At 45.9% G+C, this 17,078-nt stretch overlaps 1 protein-coding gene across 2 annotated transcripts in view; it reads left to right on the top strand.

The window, feature by feature from the left end:
• The first annotated feature begins 350 nt into the window (after nt 1-350).
• TMC5 (transmembrane channel like 5) overlaps nt 351-17,078 on the top strand; it is a 34,373-nt gene continuing 17,645 nt past the window's right edge. Inside the window, exons 1-9 of one of the 2 annotated variants that reach the window (XM_039885462.1) lie at nt 351-1,036; nt 2,755-2,927; nt 5,265-5,351; nt 9,179-9,278; nt 10,210-10,297; nt 10,694-10,942; nt 12,060-12,211; nt 13,944-14,088; nt 15,018-15,173. In XM_039885462.1, coding sequence (XP_039741396.1) covers nt 351-1,036; nt 2,755-2,927; nt 5,265-5,351; nt 9,179-9,278; nt 10,210-10,297; nt 10,694-10,942; nt 12,060-12,211; nt 13,944-14,088; nt 15,018-15,173 — 1,836 coding nt within the window. Of the gene's footprint in view, nt 1,037-2,754; nt 2,928-5,264; nt 5,352-7,137; nt 7,448-9,178; nt 9,279-10,209; nt 10,298-10,693; nt 10,943-12,059; nt 12,212-13,943; nt 14,089-15,017; nt 15,174-17,078 lie in introns of those variants that run through there. The other variant, XM_039885463.1, reaches the window with a different exon arrangement.

Below are 17,078 nucleotides of genomic sequence, written 5' to 3' on the forward strand. Positions count from 1 at the left end.
CCATTTCCAGATGCCAGCCCACAGGAGGAAAAGACTGAGAAGGGGAGGAATAGCCCTTCCCTTTGACAGTGCAACCTGGACGTTGTGCTCACATCCCAATGACCCCCTCGTGGCCACACCTGGGTGCACAGGAGGCTGGAGAACATAGGCTTTATTCTGGGCAGCTGTGCACCCAACTATGAAATAAAGGACAAATACTGGAAGATGACCACCAATCTCTGCAGGGAAGACAGGAAAAAAAAAATCTGACCATTTTCTTCCTTTTTATTTTTCAGATTTGCAAAAAGATCCCTGAGTGACCGCGAATGCGGGAGCGTTTGAGCACTCCAGGGTAACAAATCTGTACCAGCATGTCCGCCTGCTACAGGAATAATGGGTATGAGGAAGATCCAAATGACCCTGAGTATTCGGCGTCTTGGAACCGCACGCGAGGGTATTTGAAAACTCAGGATTATCCGTATTCTTCAGATCCTCTGAACAACTCAGATTTCTCTAAAACCAGAAGCGACCCATACTCTGCAGGCTCCAGAAGTTCAGACTATCCCAAATCTCTGCCTGAGCCAGATTATAATGAATCTTGGAGCAGTCCATACCATCCAGGCTTATCCAGAGAGCCAGACTACTCTGAATCTCAACAAAATCCTGACTTTGCAGGTTCCAGAAGCAATGGAAACTATGCAGGCTCCAGAACAAATGCTGCTTATTTTGGCTCCTTTGGAGAACCAGAGTATCATGGAGCTCAGGGAAACTCTAACCGTCCTGGCCCTAGAGTCAATTCCAACCATCCAGGCTCCAGAAGGAATCCAGAATATGCTGGTTCCAGAATCAATCCATACAGAGACACACTGGGAGAGCCTGATTATCTAGATGCTGCGAATCAACCTAACTCTTCAAACAGTTTTGGGAAACCAGACTATCCCAATGCTGAGGACTATCGGAACTCTCCAAACTTTTGGGGAGAGCCTGATTACACAAATGCTGAGGATGCTCGTGATGATGGCTCTTTAAATGACCAGACTCTGCAAATGACCAGGGAGTAAGTAAAAGCATCTCCCTTCACTGGGGGTAGGGTCCGAGTGCTAGGATGGCATTGTTTGGGTTAGGGATACTACGTGTGATGGTTTCGGTGACCTGAAGTTGTGGCGAAACTTTCGTATCTACCTGTAGATCTCACCCACCTGTAAACATCACCTGGGCCATGGACTTTTAGTCTAAGGCTTTAAGCCCTTAGCTAAACATAATCTTTCATCACTTCTTTCTTGGATAACATCCTCCCCGATCTCCTACCTCTTCCTAACCAATCCCTATGAGACATGTAGGTCCCCATTGTTTTGACCTGCTGCTTTCCCAGTGAGGCTAGGGTTAAGACTTGAATAGTTATAAACATTTTAACCAGAATTAAATCAATAGGAATGCATTATAATCAAGAAAATCTTTTGAAGATCTGACTCCATGAAGTCAATTTAATTCCTCAATTTCTTTTTATGGCTCAGCCATAAAAAATCTTTAATCACCTGTCGATTTTTGGTCATTGGCAAATTTTACTAGGTGCTGTTCTGGATGTTGACAATGCTAGTTTGGATGACTTAGTTCTACCAAATCTGATTTTTTCTGCATCAAAATTTTCAATATTCATGTTGCCAACAAGGTGTGATTCTTTAGTTAGCTTTTTAAAAACATCGAAAACAAATTTTACCATGTGAAATTTTAATCAATAGGAGTCTCATCTTGCATGTACTATTGCTACTAGTAATAATTATGAAATCAACAAAACCTAACGGCTTATATTTATCTCAAGGAACAAGGACATCGAATTTAGGTGTGTAGCAGGATCACAATGTCCTCGGGTCCTAAATAGGGTTAACAGGACCGAGTCTCAAAATGTTCTCCTCGGTCTTATCCCCACTGCCTGATTCATCGTTCCAGAATACACCTTTGAGCCTGTCACTCTTTCGCTTCTCATCTTTTATAATTCTGCATAACCTTTGGGGGAAAGGCCACACCTGCTTCACCTATGAGCACATTTAAGAAGGAGATGCACTGGGTTCATTGTAAGATGCCGGCCAGAGAGCAGCTTTCACTTCATCTACCCTTTTCCTATCTCGGTCCTATACTTGAGGTCAGTGGTTCTTGACCTTTGTTGATCTTTAGAATTAATTACCTGATCACCTGGGGGAACTTTAAAAATAATACAGATTCCTGGGCCCAACTTTCAGAGCTTCTGATTTAATTGTCTGGGGCGGAGCATGGGAATTGATATATGTATATTTTTGAGAACTGTTGCTCCAGGTTAATTGATTTTCATAGCATTCCTTCTATATATCCCTCCACTGTCTTGTCTCACCCCTTGATGCTGTTCATCTTTGAAAGGCCCTCTCCTTACACTTTACGTGTGAACTTATCCTCCCCATCGCAGCTCAGATGTCTCTTTTCCATGTAGTTTTCCCCCAAACTCCCAGCCAGAATTCCTTTCTCCTTCTTCTGAGCTACTCAGGCCTGTCTTCTGATACTCATTAGTTGCTACTTGTATTATAATTGCTTATGGTTGTATCTAAGAAGCTCCACTAGATTGTATTGGGAGTTGCTTGAGGGTAGACACCCATGTCTTTATCTTTGTGTCCTCACCCTTAGCCTATGCCTAACATATGGTTGGCATTCAGTTGGCATTTGTGGGACGGATGGATGGATGATTATCTTTACTATCTTTATTGTCTTTACGATCCTTGATATCGATTCATTATTTTTGGATTTCAGGGTGCTCAGCCAAACATCTTCAATCCAGCCTTCATCTCATCACGGGGGTGATGGCCCCTTAGGCATTCTTGTGAGAGAGAATGAGTATTACCCCGAAAGCCTTGAAATGAGATCCATGGAGATGGGCAATCCATACGGCCACTCTGTGTCAGGTGCTCCTGGCAGCGGCTATGGTAAGCATTTGTGAAGGGGAGAGTCATATCTTAGGAAGAAGCATTTGTGAAGGTGAGAGTCATATCTTTGGACTTAAGGGAGCAGTCATTAAATATTTACAGCAATAGAAGAATTGGTTTATCCTTCCCCGCTCGCACACCTGCTTTACATGGGTTGAGAACTCACTGTCTAGAGAAGAAGCAGTATCATCAGTTATCAGAGCAGGCCAGGTAGGGGTTGTGAAAAACAGGGCGTGTACGCTCTGTGCTATGTGACGTAGTCGATGTTCAGGTTCAATGGATTGTGGGTGTGCGAAATTGTGGGCTCCTTGTGGCCAGGTCCTCAGATTTTTCTACAGAAGTGAAAAATCTGAGTTTTTATGCAATTTTTACCTGCTCCAAAATGATAATATAAAAGTAAAAACACTGAACTTGGCAAACAAAAAATCGCTGTTGGGCTAGATTCGGTTTGTGTGCTGCCAGTGGCCACTTCAGTTTAGCGTATCCTAAAGCTGTTCCGTCTGGATCTGTCAGAACCTACTGGGGACAAGGGAAGTAAGAGGCAGCTCTGTCCTCAAGTTGCTTGAAACTCAAGTGGGCAGGTAACACTGGTACATCAAAACTAAAGAAAATTAGCAAGCAGACTATTAACGTGTAAAAAATCGCATCAGTCTTCCGAATCTGCTGTTTGTAAAGGTTTAGCTCTGGGAGAGAAAGGAAATGCTACCAGTTCTTATCTTCTTGGAGGAAGGGGGACATGTTGCTCATAGAGAAAGCCAGCTTATTCCACACAAATCAATGTTATAGAAATTCAGAGCCCCCGGGGGCGAGAAAAGGGTGGGTGCTCAGCCAGGAACAGAATGAGGGCCCCAAGAGCTGTTTGTTTGCAGAGGAAGGGTTGGCTCAACCCTTAGGGGGCAGATGGGGAAGAGAGGAGGGCGTGGGATGCATTGCCACGCACTAATGAAAGACACTGATCGTTACACATTTGCACCGAAAACATTCATTTGGGCTCTTCCAAACCTTACGCCGGGAATTCTCAATGGGGCAAAATCGATCCCAAGGTTTGAAAATGTATTGAATGCCAGAAAAAAAAATCTCTCATTTTATATGTAAAGCGCAGATACTCATATTGGACATGAACGGATATAGTCTATCTGTGGTATTAACGTTTAATGGGGGAAGGCAACGAGGAAGAAATGCCTAGAGAGATTTTTTATGGGGCCAGTAATAATAAAAAAAAAGGATATTTCTGTTTCAGAGACTAAGATATTGAAGCTCAGAGAGGTTAAGTAACATGCCCAAGGGCGCACAGCTAGTAAGTGGCAGAACTGGGAATCAATCCTTGGCAAGAAGTCCCAGAACGTCCCACAGTGTAATTTTTCGTGTACGTCACCATCGAAAAGTGCTCATTTTCTCTGTTGAGGAGTTTAGCCTGTAATGTTTGCTATGGGTTAAATAAAAATATATTGAAATGTAACACTGTCATGTAGGTGCCAAGACAGGATTCTGTCCCTAAGAAAATAATGTCATATTTCAAATTCATTTATACATCATCATAAAATGCTAGAACTGGAAGGAATCTCTATAATAATCTAGACAAGCATATTTTTTATTTTTTGCTTAATTTTTTAAAAAATTAAGACTTTTTAGGGTAGTTTTAGATTCACAGTAAAATTGAAGGCAACAGAACTTTCCCACATGCCACCAGCCCCCACATACATAACTCCCCCATTCTCAAGATCCCCCCCATCAATGAACCTACATCGCTGCATCATGATCACTCAAAGTCCATAGTTTGCATCAGCGTTCGCTCTTGGTGTTTGACATTCTGTGGGTTTGGACAAATGTATAATGACGTGTATCCATCCATATGCTATCATAAAGAATATTTTAACTACCCATAATCCCTTGGTGCTCTGCCTGTTCATCCCTCCCTGACCCCAGGCAAGTATTTTTCAGACTCTGAGTTGTAACCCATTAACAAGTCATGAAATTAATTTTTAAAAATAAAACAGAAAAGAATGGCAAAAAATAAGAGTATATCAGGGTGCTGTTTATTTAGTTAAGCAAAGTATCGTTCTGTAAAACTTTTTTAGTTCTGTGTGTATAGGTATGTCCTGGAACTCAGTGCAATAGTTATTTTTAACTATGGCTTGTAATCAAATGAAAACCATCCATTGAGGCTGTTTGTATTTACCAGCACTGTTTCCATATTTGTGTCCTATTTTCCACCCAAGTGCTTAATCATCAGTCTGTTAGAACCTCAAGGTCAAGGTCAAGGTCTTACTGACCCTTATGTGTTCAGTAATACCTAATGTAGGATTCACGGCAATGTCTTCTCCCTCTTCATTCCAGTGAACCCTGCGTATGTGGGTGAAAGCAGCCCCGGCCCAGCTTATGGAAACCCACTGTATGGAAGTGACTGGCACAAGTCACCCCAAGGTAAGGCTTAAATGCACAGTGACGAAAAATGCAAAGCTGGGAAAGGAATGTTCAAGGCAAAGCAGACATCGCCATTTCCCCCTTAGCCTCACCAGAGCAGTACTTCCTAAATGTATTATAACAGGGTTTTCTTTTAGACACGCAGAGTGTTTTCTGGATGTCAGGGTGTCTTCATTAGGACTCTCTGAGTTGCAAGTAACAGTGAATTTATTGGCTTGTATGAGGGGTAGGATGTGGGGGAAACAAAGAACTGAAGAGAGAATTACTTTTTGGCATAGTGCCTGGCACACGGTGGATGCTCAGAGATATCTGTTAAATTAATTTGTTGAACGAGTTACAAGAACCAGGGGCTGTGAGCCCGACACCAGGGGCTCGGCGCTACCCGAACTCTGCTTTTTTTTTCCCCATCTATTTCTCTCCTGTGCTTGACTCAGCTTCTATTTAAGCTTCACCTCGTTTGTCTTAACCACAGGCAGGCCTTCTCCACAGGCCACGGAGCATGACCAGGAGCAGGCCTAGGCACACACCCTCCGCTCTGCAGGCTCATTAGGGAGTCTTTCTTCTCTGCGGGTCTGTTAGTCAATGCCGTCCAGCCCTATTCATGGCACGTGCCTACACGTGGCCCAAGCATTTTTCCTGGAAGAAAGAAGATTGGGTCACGTGTCCATCCTGTTGCTCATACACGTGTTAGTGAGGTAGCGACACATCGATCAAAATTCTTCGGAATCACCATATAATTATTAATAGCGGTGGCGTGTAAAGCGGTCAGACAGGCAAAGGCCAGAGGTTTTGAAATCGGTCGGGAAGCTCTGTAAGGATCACCGTGTATGGCGATGAAGGTCTGATCAGAGGCCAAGACAGAGAGAGAGAAAAAGGAAGCAGCAGAGGAGAGAGGCCAGGGCGTATTGGAACCTAGAGGCGTATCTGTGAACAACGAGAAATAAACCTACGGCATCTTCAGTCTAGTAACGCAAATTGAGGGGCCCCATGACTTAACACGACAGTAGCTCTCGCCTTCCGGCCCCCTAGCCTGTATGATAAACTTTAACTCGATTCCTGAGATCCTTCTCAAGGAGGCATGCATCTTCCAGAAGGGTTAGCTATTGCTACCTGGGAGGGAAAACCATGGAGACATAATCAGTCTCCATTTGGAGCAGAGAATGGCTGTAACTCTTGGGGTAAAGAAATGCCTTTAAATTTCATCAGACTGTTCTATCTAGTCAGCAAGAGGTTTGGGGCCTCTGGTAAAAGAGGACCCCCCGAACCCTCAGAGTGCAGAGTGCCTGGACAGGAAAGGAGCCTTCTGCCAGAGGGACAGAAGTGGGGAATGGCTATCGGGAGGCGGACAAATACCAGGATGGGCCACCCAAGGCAATTAGCAGATAATAATGGGCTCACTAGAAACCCGTTGGTATATCAAGTTATGAATGTAAAATATATGTTTTAGGCCAGAGGCACGAAACTAAGAAGAAAATCCTTCTCTTTGATTACGAGCCATTTAGAAGAATTTCTGCTGGCTGTTTCTAGAATCCCATTGTCTTTAGTGAAGGATTCTGTTTCTGGTTTCTTACCTGGCTACCAAGACAGAACTCTGGTCAGAAAAACACACCTCCTCCTAGGAGACCCTTCTGGTGTGGATATGGGGAGTTATGTTGTGCTTTGTGTGGGGGCTGGCTTTGGCAGTCTCATCCTGGCATTTGAAAAGATGTGACTGGGGCATCCCTCTGTGATTGTCATCACCGCTTTGTGACATCTGTAGGGGCCCCAGACTTAGAGGGGGCGAGAGATGCTGTCTGATGACCAAGTGAATGAAATCGTCATCGAGGTCGAGGATGTTCCACCCGAGGTCCAAAGGCATCTGTCCTCAAATCGGATCGTGCCAGAAAAGACGCTGGTGAACTCCAGCTTCAGCATGGTCTCATCCACGTCTGACATTGATGTGACAGACCCTCAGATTGGCAGTCACCGGAGTGACAAAAAGGCCAAGCGGTCGTTACAGTTTTCGACATCTTTGAATGAATCGTTTTCTCAGACCCTTCGTAGCCCAGAAAGTGTGGGCGTAGACACTCCCTGTACTTCACATGACAATATTCAAGGTAGTGAGACACTGGGCCCGGGGGAGGATGGGAGCAAAGGCTTCCAAGTGGCCCTCGGGGTTTTTAGTTTTAAGACATTAAGTAGGTTCGGTAGATGACCTGAGGATACTAGGGACCTAGGAAAGGGTCACCCTAGAGCATCTAACACCTGGAAAGGAGTTGACCTTCATCAAGCTCATTTCACGTGTCTGGCGCTCCGCCAAGCATTTCCTTTTTTGTTATCCATCGCGTTTAATTTTATTTACCCCCCACACTCCACACCTGTGCGGGGCGGGTGTGTCATTTCCATGTGTTCGATGCGGGAAACTGAGGTTCAGGGAGATAAAGTGATCTGGCAGATAAGGTTTGCCTGATTCACAAACCTGACACCTTAACCAGTGTCCCGTCCTGCTTTGGCCCAATTCTTTCCCATCCTGGGTTTGGCAACATGGGATGCCTCTTACTGCCAAGTTCACCACGAAACTGGGCCTTTGCTGAGACCTCCCTGCCTCTCTGTTCCTGAGGCCAAATACTGTTTGATTTCTTGGATGTTGTTTTTATTTCATCCGATAATACTTCAGGGGTGAAGTCCAGCCTCTCTCGGTGATTTCTAAGAGGAAAAATAATCCATTTTGTGGATTTAGCCTCATTAGTGAAGACTGGGGTATCTCCTGTCGTGCTGCTGTCTCCCCGAATCTTCGTTTTCTCCTCCTCCCTCCTTCTCCTTTCTTCCTCTCTGTCTCCTCTCCTTTTCCTCTCAGGAGAGGTGCAAATTCCTCGTCTTCAGCCAAGTGATTTGGTGGCCCTCTCCTGGGGACTGTCCCTCCACCTCAACTACAGTATGTCATTAAAGTGAGGGGCTCTGGCTCAATAGCTTGACCAGGGAGCTAGCGTGCTGCCTTGTTGGCTGCCCCTGCCGGCCACCCAGATGGCTTCCTCACTGTTACGACATGGTGACAGCAGTCCCGGGTGTCACATGTGGACATAATAACACCCGGAAGAGGAAAGATCTGTCTTTTCATTGTTTTTTGAGGTTTGCTTTTTTGAGACAGAAGAAATCTTTGCCAGGAAGCTCCTCAGCAGACACTCCCCCTGCCACGCACACACAGAACATTGACCAGCATCGTGTCACATGCCTGTGCCTAAGTCGGTCACCTGCAAGGGGGACAGGGCCATCAGGATTGGCTTGGACTCATCGAGACCTGTCCCCTGTCCCTGGAGATAGGTCCCACCCTCAGACTCTCAGGGCCACGGGGAGGGAGAGACATACATTTCTAAACAAAATTGAGATTCTATTAAAAAAAAGGAGCCATGGCTTTGGGGTAGGCCACCGATAGTGCCTGCCACCCTGATTCAAAATGTGACAGTAAGTTAGCAGGAGAGGAGGGGACAGTCGTTCCAAGGGGGTGGAGGAGCATGTGACAACAGTCCAGGATTGGAAAGAAGGTAGAGGAGAGAGAGGCTGACCGAACTGCACGCTCTCGTTGGCCATGGGAAAAGGATTTTTGTCATGGGAAAGAAAAACACTAAATTGGAATTGCCTGCAAGGTATCATTTGCTTTGGCTTTGAACTTTAACACAGATGCACGCTGTCGTCTCATTTTATTTCTAACCTTTGGAGGTCACTAAAGTCCCTAGGTCCTTCTTTCCTTGTGTTCTTATGAAAGCATAATCTAACCTCAGCGCCAGGTTTTAAAATGCTGTTATCCTGGGAAAGGACAAAAGATGAATTCTGTTGTTTCTCTCCCACAGGACAAAAGTTAATTGCATCTCTGATAGCCATGACATCTAGAGACAGAATGAAAGCCATCAGGAATCAGCCGAGGACCATGGAAGAGAAACGGAACCTTAGGTATGGCCCGGAAGCTTTTCTTCCGTCCCAGATGTCACACGAACCTTAATCACCTACTTTTGCCCATATTAGAAAGATAAGAAATAAATAAATGCGAGAGAAGAGACCATCTTTCTACAGAATTCTGCATGATCTACGTGGATATTCCTCTCTCCTGTCGCCTGGGGTGTGGGCCGTGCTTAGTGAGCAGCTTCCAAAGAGTAGAGTGTGACGAGGGGGAAAGTACCTTTTCCAGAGATGAATTCCGGTTCATGCTACCTCAGTCCGGTGGTCGAGATTGACTTAACTCCCCGGAGTTAAGTAATGTGACAAGAAGGACGCATCCCCTCTCTGGGAGGCTCCTTAAACTCATAACTCCAGTCTAACCAAAGGTGAGGGACAGTCTGCACGATACCCAGCTAGGACGCCTCAGAACTGTCAAGGTCATCATAAATGAGGAAAAGCTGAGAAACTGTCACAGACTAGAGGATTCTCAAGAGACATGACCGCTAACTGCAATGTGGGATGGGACCCTGGAATAGAGAAGTCCAGCCATCCTGTTTTGCTAGTGGCTTTGAGTTAGCCGTTCCCTATGCATGGGACAGTCCCTTCTCCATACGACGAACCCCTTCCCTCCTTCAAGACTTTGCTCAAATATCACACTATTCAAATCGTAACAGGCTTCCCACCCCGCCCGCTCTGTTTTTCCATTTTCTTTTCCAGAATGCAAATCGCCTTTTAATATTCCATCATTCACCCATTTGGTTGTTATATTTATTGTTTATTGTCTTTCTATTCCAACGAGGGTGTCAGCTCCACGAGGCAGGGAAATTGGGCTCTCTCTTCTCCTGGGACCGTGCCTGGCCCGTCCTAGGCACTCAGTAAATATTTGGGGGAAGGAATGTATCACAGCCTTGGTACCTCTCTCTCTCTCTTCTGCCGTTGGCCACAGGAAAATGGTCGACAAAGAGAAAAGCAAGCAGCCCCATCGTACCCTCGAACTCAGTTGCTGTGCTCAGTGTCTGAACTCCATTTCGCTGGTGAGTCAGCCTTGACTGCAGTCAGCAAAATGGGCACAAGAGGGTGGAAACGGGGAGATGGAAGAGTGGGGATGAAAGGGGACCCACAGGGAAGAGGCATCAAAATTCAGGGCCGTTTCACTGAAAGCCATAGAACTGGGGTCAGTTCAGGTGTGGGGAAACCAGGTGGGCAGTCGAAGGTCCAAGTTATTTGGCCAATTTAGCCACTGCGAGCGTCACCTTTTTCAGCAGACCTGGGAAGGGGGTAATAGCATTCGCGTTAGGGGGTGGTCCCGCAGATCAAATGAGGCGACGTTTGCAAAGGAACAGCAGCCGTTTTTTTTTGCTCTGGTGGGACCCGATGGGTAGACGTTTGTCGAGGGCCCGTCAAGCCTCGTGCTCTGCGTCCTAACCCAGGCGTACCGGAGGCCCAGGAGCGGCCTGTCGGAGCTGCTCGATTCCGTCAGCCTGTGGCAGAAGACGCTCAAAGTCATCGGAGGCAAGTTTGGGACCAGCGTCCTGTCCTATTTCAACTTTCTGAGGTGGCTTTTGAAGTTCAACATTTTCTCGTTCATCGTGACCTTCAGCTTCCTCATAATCCCTCAGTTAACCGTGGCCGAAAGGAACACCCTCCAATTCACCGGACTGGAATTTCTAACGGGGGCGGTAAGTTCTCCATTTCCCCAGCCTGGCGTTCGCCACCTCAGAAACCCGGAGACACGCCTGGCTGGCCACTGGTCCAGACCTCTCGTTTTTCCTGGGAGTCAACCGATGGGGAAAGTGGGTGTTTAAATAATGTTGTTCTCTGCCCCCGCTCAAAAGCAGCAGCTGGACAATGCAGTAGAATTTCTGCCTCCAAAGATAACAGCTTCTATTGTTCAGAATCCTCTTCGCTGTGCACATGTAGACACATAGATGCACGTTCACGTGTACCCTTTTCTCTTTTTTAACAAAAGATGAATTATTCTGATATATTGCCTAGGACTTGAGTTTTTAACCTAATATACGGCGGATGTCTCGTATTAGTGTTCATAGATCTACCTTTTCTTTCTACAAAATACAATGCTCCTTTTGAAAAATTCCTACTATAGAAAACAAACTAAGAGCAAGTCCATTTTACCCTTCTTCCCTTGTCCGACTCCCCAGTTCAGAGGGTATCTTTGTCCACTGGTTTTCTGCCTATACGAATACAGATACATAGGTAGGTAGGTAGACAGACAGACAGACAGACATTCTTTGACAAAATAAAAAAGAAGGTAGGACATTACAAGTCTTGCTTTGCGACATTTTCTGCTTCACTATGTATCTTGGGTATCTATATAGAGTATCTACTGGGTATCTATTTAGTAGCAAGTGTAACTGATTTACTCAGCTGCTCATTGAGGCACGGAGCCCCTGCCTTGTGAGTTCACCTTCTAGAAGAGATTTCTGCCATTGATATTCTGTAAACCGGGGATCGACAAACTGCAGTCCGAGAGCCAAATGTGTCTGGCCACCTGCGAACTTAGGCCTGCGAACTGAGATGGGTTTTCCAAGTGGTGACAACTGGTCCCTCTATTGTAAAGTTATGTTGGTTTGGGATTCTCTTCCAGCTTTGAGAGCCTACTGATAAAGTGTCTAGGTTCTCAGTGACCTTGGGAGCCCCTTTACTGGCAAACGAAATGTCTAAATTGTTTGGTCCAAGCTTCGTGTAGATGAGAGAGGTCAACTGTGCTGACCATAGTCATTCATCGTTTTCTCAAGAGACTCATCTGACCTAGGGCTTATGGTCCCTCCCTTTCAGGGTTATTTTAGGGACACAGTGATGTACTATGGCTTTTACACCAATTCTACAATCCGGCACGGGATCGGTGGCACATCTTACCACATGCAGCTGGCCTACATCTTCACGATCGGAGTCTGTTTGGTCATCTGCCTTTTCAGTTTGCTGTTCAGGTATGGACAGTCTGCATTTCCGGATTCTATGCTCTTTTTAGATTTAGGTAAAATTCAAGGGACTCCAAAGTTACCCAGGAAACAGTTTCTTTGTAATTTGTCGATCATTCCTTGTTCTGCAACGTAAAATACGAGTTTCGGCAGAGGACAGAGGTTTGTGGGCTTTTAAAGAAATTGCTAGTTCGAACATAAGCATGCAAAGACTCGTGTAGTTATATATACAGAAGGACACGGATGGACAATTGTCAATTGACAATCATCAGAGAGGGAGTATACAGATGTTTGACCTTTGCATTCGTTTGCTAGGTCTGCAGTAACAAAGTACCACAGACTGGGAGGCATAAGCGTCAGGAATTTATTTTCTCAGTTCTGGAGGCTAGAAGTCCAGGGTCAAGGTGTCGGCAGCATTGGATTCTTCTGAGGCTTCTGTCCTTGGCTTGTAGATGACCATCTTCTCCCTGCGTCCTCACGTGGTCCTCCCTCTGCCCATGTCTGTGTCCTAATTTCCTCTTTTATGATGACACCAGTCATACCGGATTAGGGCCTAATTTAATGACCTCATTTTAACTTAATTACCACTGTAAAGACCCTATCCCCAAATACAGTCACTTTCTGAGGTACCGGAGATTAGGACTTCAATAAACAAATTTTTAGGGGATACAATTCAGCCTATAACAACCTTACTGGCAGCACAATAATTCAAAGTAAAATGAGATTTTATTTTCTCCTATCAAACTAGGAATTGCTTCCTAAGCTGCTGTTACGCAGTGGTGGAAATTTTTAGAAAGGTCGTTAGTTGTCCATTTTACTCAGCATTTATTTATCTCAGGCCCGATTTCATGGAGTCTTCCTAATACCCTCATGATGACAACAGATGCCTTTATCGGGAGCTTACTGGTCTGAGCTCTACTTGACTCCTGTGGTAGGCTGAATAATACCTCCCCCCACCCCCGCCCCGCCCGACCTCCACCAATGTCCACATCCTAATCCCCAGAATCTGCGAATGTGTTACCTTACCTGGCAAATGAGAATTTGCAAGTGCCATTAAGTTAAGGGCCTTAAAATGAGAAGATTATTCTGGATGATCCAGGGGGGGCCATGTAATTACAAGGGTCCCTCTAAGTGGGAGGCAAGAGGGTCAAAGTAGAGAGCGAGTGGAAGGCACTACTCTGCTGAAGAGAGAGGAAGGGGCCACGAATCAAGGAGTACGGGCGGCCTCTAGAAGCCCAAAAAGGCGAGGAAATGGATTCTCTTCTAGACCCTCCAGAAAGGACCCCCCACCCCCTGCCAACACCTTCATTTTAGGTCCATTTTCTCATTTCTGACCTCCAGTAAGAGAACGAATTGTGTTCTTTTAAGCCACTAGGTTTGGGACGATTTGTTACAGCAGCAACAGGACACTAACACACTTCTCATAGTAACCCCATGAGGTGGGTAGTATTATTATCTCCATTATATAGATGTGGAAACAGAGGCTCCGCCCAGTTAAAATGACAAAGATCCCCCAGCCGGCAATCCAGGATTGTAAATCAGGCCCGTCAGATTCTGAAGCCAGTGCACTTAGCCATTATGTTTGCAATTGCCTCGTCCCCAGAAGAACTTGGAGCTAGCTCTTTCATGTGGCCTTTCACCATTAATTACGGGACTCTTGTCATTGTTGTCCATTTTAATCCCCGCTCTCCCAATGCTCGTCCAAATAACCCTTGGGTATTTTGGTTTCTGCCTCCCCTAGTATGGCCAGGTATTTCCGGAACAACTTCATCAACCCTCACATTTACTCCAGAGGGATCACTAAACTTATTTTTTGCTGGGACTTCACTGTCACTCACGAAAGAGCTGTAAAGCTGAAACAGAAGAATCTTAGCACCGAAATAAGGGTAAGGCAAGCTTACTTATCTGGACTGTCTTCTTCTCTCCTTCAGTGTGTCAGTAACTTTTTAAAAAAGTAATAACGCATTATTTTTTTTATTGCCCGTGAGATTGGCAAAAAAAAAACAAAAACAAAAACAAAAAAAAACCAAAACAAAACAAAAAACCCCACCTCAAACCCAGAAAAATATTCATAATGCTGGGTGTTTGTGATGGTGTAGGGAGATGGACGTTTCCACATGGCACGGTGGCTTTGTAATTGGTAGAGGCTCGCTGGACGGTAGTTTAGCAATTTATATCAAAATAGTAAATGTAAAGACTTCTTGAGCTCGTAGTTCCAGGTTTAAATTTTCATCCAGTGGTTTTTCAACCCTGGACAGTCTTGCCTCTCAGGGGACATGTGACAATGTCTGGAGACTTTGAAGGTTTTTACTAGCATCAAGTGGGTAGATGCAGCTAAGCATCCTGCAATGCACAGGGTAGCCTGCCTGGTCCCAAAGGTCAATGATATCCAGGTGGAGATACCATGGTTTACAGGAAAAACAAAAAAACAAAAAACCATCCAAAAGAGAGAGCAATCAGAATGCTTAAACAAAGGGGCTTTGTCAAGAGGACTGTAGATGTTCACTTCTTATTCTTCAGGAAAGAGCTTCATGACCTCAGTATTTTGCTCAAGAGCACAGTCCCAACTTGTTGGTCCTGTCTGTTCCTCTGAAACAGAAAAGCCGTTTGGTTCAGTGATGGGGGTTCTTGCCCGTTTGAGATTTTTCCCGTGGGTCTCCCTTAATCCATGTTCATCATGAACTTTCCCTCTCTCTTACCTATGGATTTGGGGTGGGTGTGTGTCTCTGGAAATGGAGAGTATTCACTTGGGGGGACGTCTTCGCTGACAATGGGGAGAGGTCTGTGGGCCAACTCGACTTCCTTGTGTTTGTAGGAGAACCTGTCAGAAATCCGTCAGGAGAATGTCAAGTTAACACTCCATCAGCAGCTGACCCGCTTGTCTGCCCACCTGGCTGCCTGGGTGGTCTCTACTGGAGTGGCTGTTGCTTGCTGTGTAGCTGTTTATTACCTGGCTGGGAACAACTCAGAGGTAACAGGGGAGGCAAGACGACGAGGGTCCAGAGCGCGGAGAACCGGGTGAAGAGACGGGGTGCTGAGGGGAGAGCAGAGTAGAGCCCGTTACTCAAACCAGGTCAGCGGTCAGCAGCAATGGCATCAGCTGGAAACTTGTTAAAAAATGCAGAATCCCAGGTCCCTTCCCTGGTCTGTGGACCCAGAATCTGCATCTTAACAACGTCCCCAGCTGACGTACGTGTACAACTTCGACTGAAAAGCTCTGGGCTAGTGGAGAGGTGGGAACTTCGGCCACAGACCTGGGGTCGAGTTCTGGTTTCTTCCTTTATTATGATAACCCTGATGCCTCTCGCAGCTCCCGGCACTGAGTAGACACTCGGTAAGTATTGTGATCTGACGGACTCTGGCAAGGGAATCAACCTTTCTGAGCCCCAGATTCCTCACCTGTGGAATGGGAGTGATCATACCTGGCTTCGTAGGCATGCGGTCAGGGCCAGGGAAAAGTTATGTGGAGAGTCTACTCAGTGCCTGGTATTGTGAGTAATGAAAGAATGTTAGGTTTTGGTGGTGGTGCTCGTTTTTTTTGTTTTTAATGATATGAACTCTGAGATTAATTAGCTGGGTGGTCTAGGCGAAGTACTGTTTTTCCGTAGGTTTCAGCTTTTTCCTCTGTAAAATGGGGCTAATTGTAGCCAGTTTGCTTAAGTCTAGAATTGTGGTGCAGGTTGGTCCGATAATGTCACTTCCTTTAATGGCTTCCCATTACCCATAATATAAAATCTATCCTCTATGGCATGACTGATAGATCTTTTATGATCTGACTCCTGCCCACATCTCTAGCTTCAGCGCCCCACAACCACCCACATGCCACACCAGCAACACTAAATGGTGCATCCACAGTTTCCTGAACACCCCGTGCTCTTCCTCACCTCTAGATGGGAAACATGCGGTTCCCTCTGCATCCTACCGCTTGCTTTCATCTTGCAAACTCTTCCTCTTCCTCCTCTAAACCTCAGCACGGGTGTCACTTCCTCCAGGAAGCCTTCTTTTATCTCCACCACCCTCGCCAGGCTGAGTTCGGTGCTTCTTTCTCTGCAAGCTTTTCTTCTGTACTCTTCACATGCAGCATTGGAAATATCTGTGTATGCATCTGTTTTTTCAAAAGATGGTAGCCAGGGAGCTGGCCCAATATCTGGTACACAGTAGGTGTTCTACCAGGTGGATGAATAAGTGAAGGAGAAGCCGGCAAGGGAAGGTGCGTGGGATTACACAGCCCGACGCGTTTGCCATGAAGCATATTAAGATGTCCCCTGAAACAGGGGCAGTTGAGTCGCAGTCCTCAGGGGCCTGGCATTGCCTGCCCGGGGTGGAAGCCGTGACCAGGCAGCAGTAGGTGTAAAGAAGACGTCTGAGTTTCTTTTTCACCCGGAAGATTTTTTCCACACCCACCTGAAGGGAAGGAGGAAGGAGGAAGGGTGGTAGAAGCAGAATCATCCCCTTTGTTCAGACGTCTGCTCGGTGCCAGCCAGCATCGACCCTTTCCACCGCTCCAGAGGTCACGTTCATGGGCAACTACAATTTCATGTGAATGGTGCCCCAGCTGTGTCATTGAGGGGCCAGACTTGGCCGTATTGGTCTCATTTAATTCTTGCAATGTTTCTATGGACCACGTGACAATCCCTCCATTATACAGATGGGGGAAAAGAGGCTCAGGGAAGCTATTTATCTGGCCCCAGACCTTGCAGTTTAGAAATATGGGGACAAAATTTGTTATGCTGGCTTCGAAGATAACGCCCAAAATTCGAGTGGTGCTTTCAAAACCATCTAGAGGTAGACGCAGGCAGGGTCAGGCCAGGGGTGGGAACTCTCGTGCTGTAGCTTCGATAGACTCAAGCTTTTGCTCCCACAGCCAGGGAGCACA

This window comes from Pteropus medius, unplaced genomic scaffold (genome assembly GCF_902729225.1).
Source record: "Pteropus medius unplaced genomic scaffold, Ma_sr-lr_union100, whole genome shotgun sequence".
In the NCBI taxonomy this organism is placed as follows: domain Eukaryota; kingdom Metazoa; phylum Chordata; class Mammalia; order Chiroptera; family Pteropodidae; genus Pteropus; species Pteropus medius.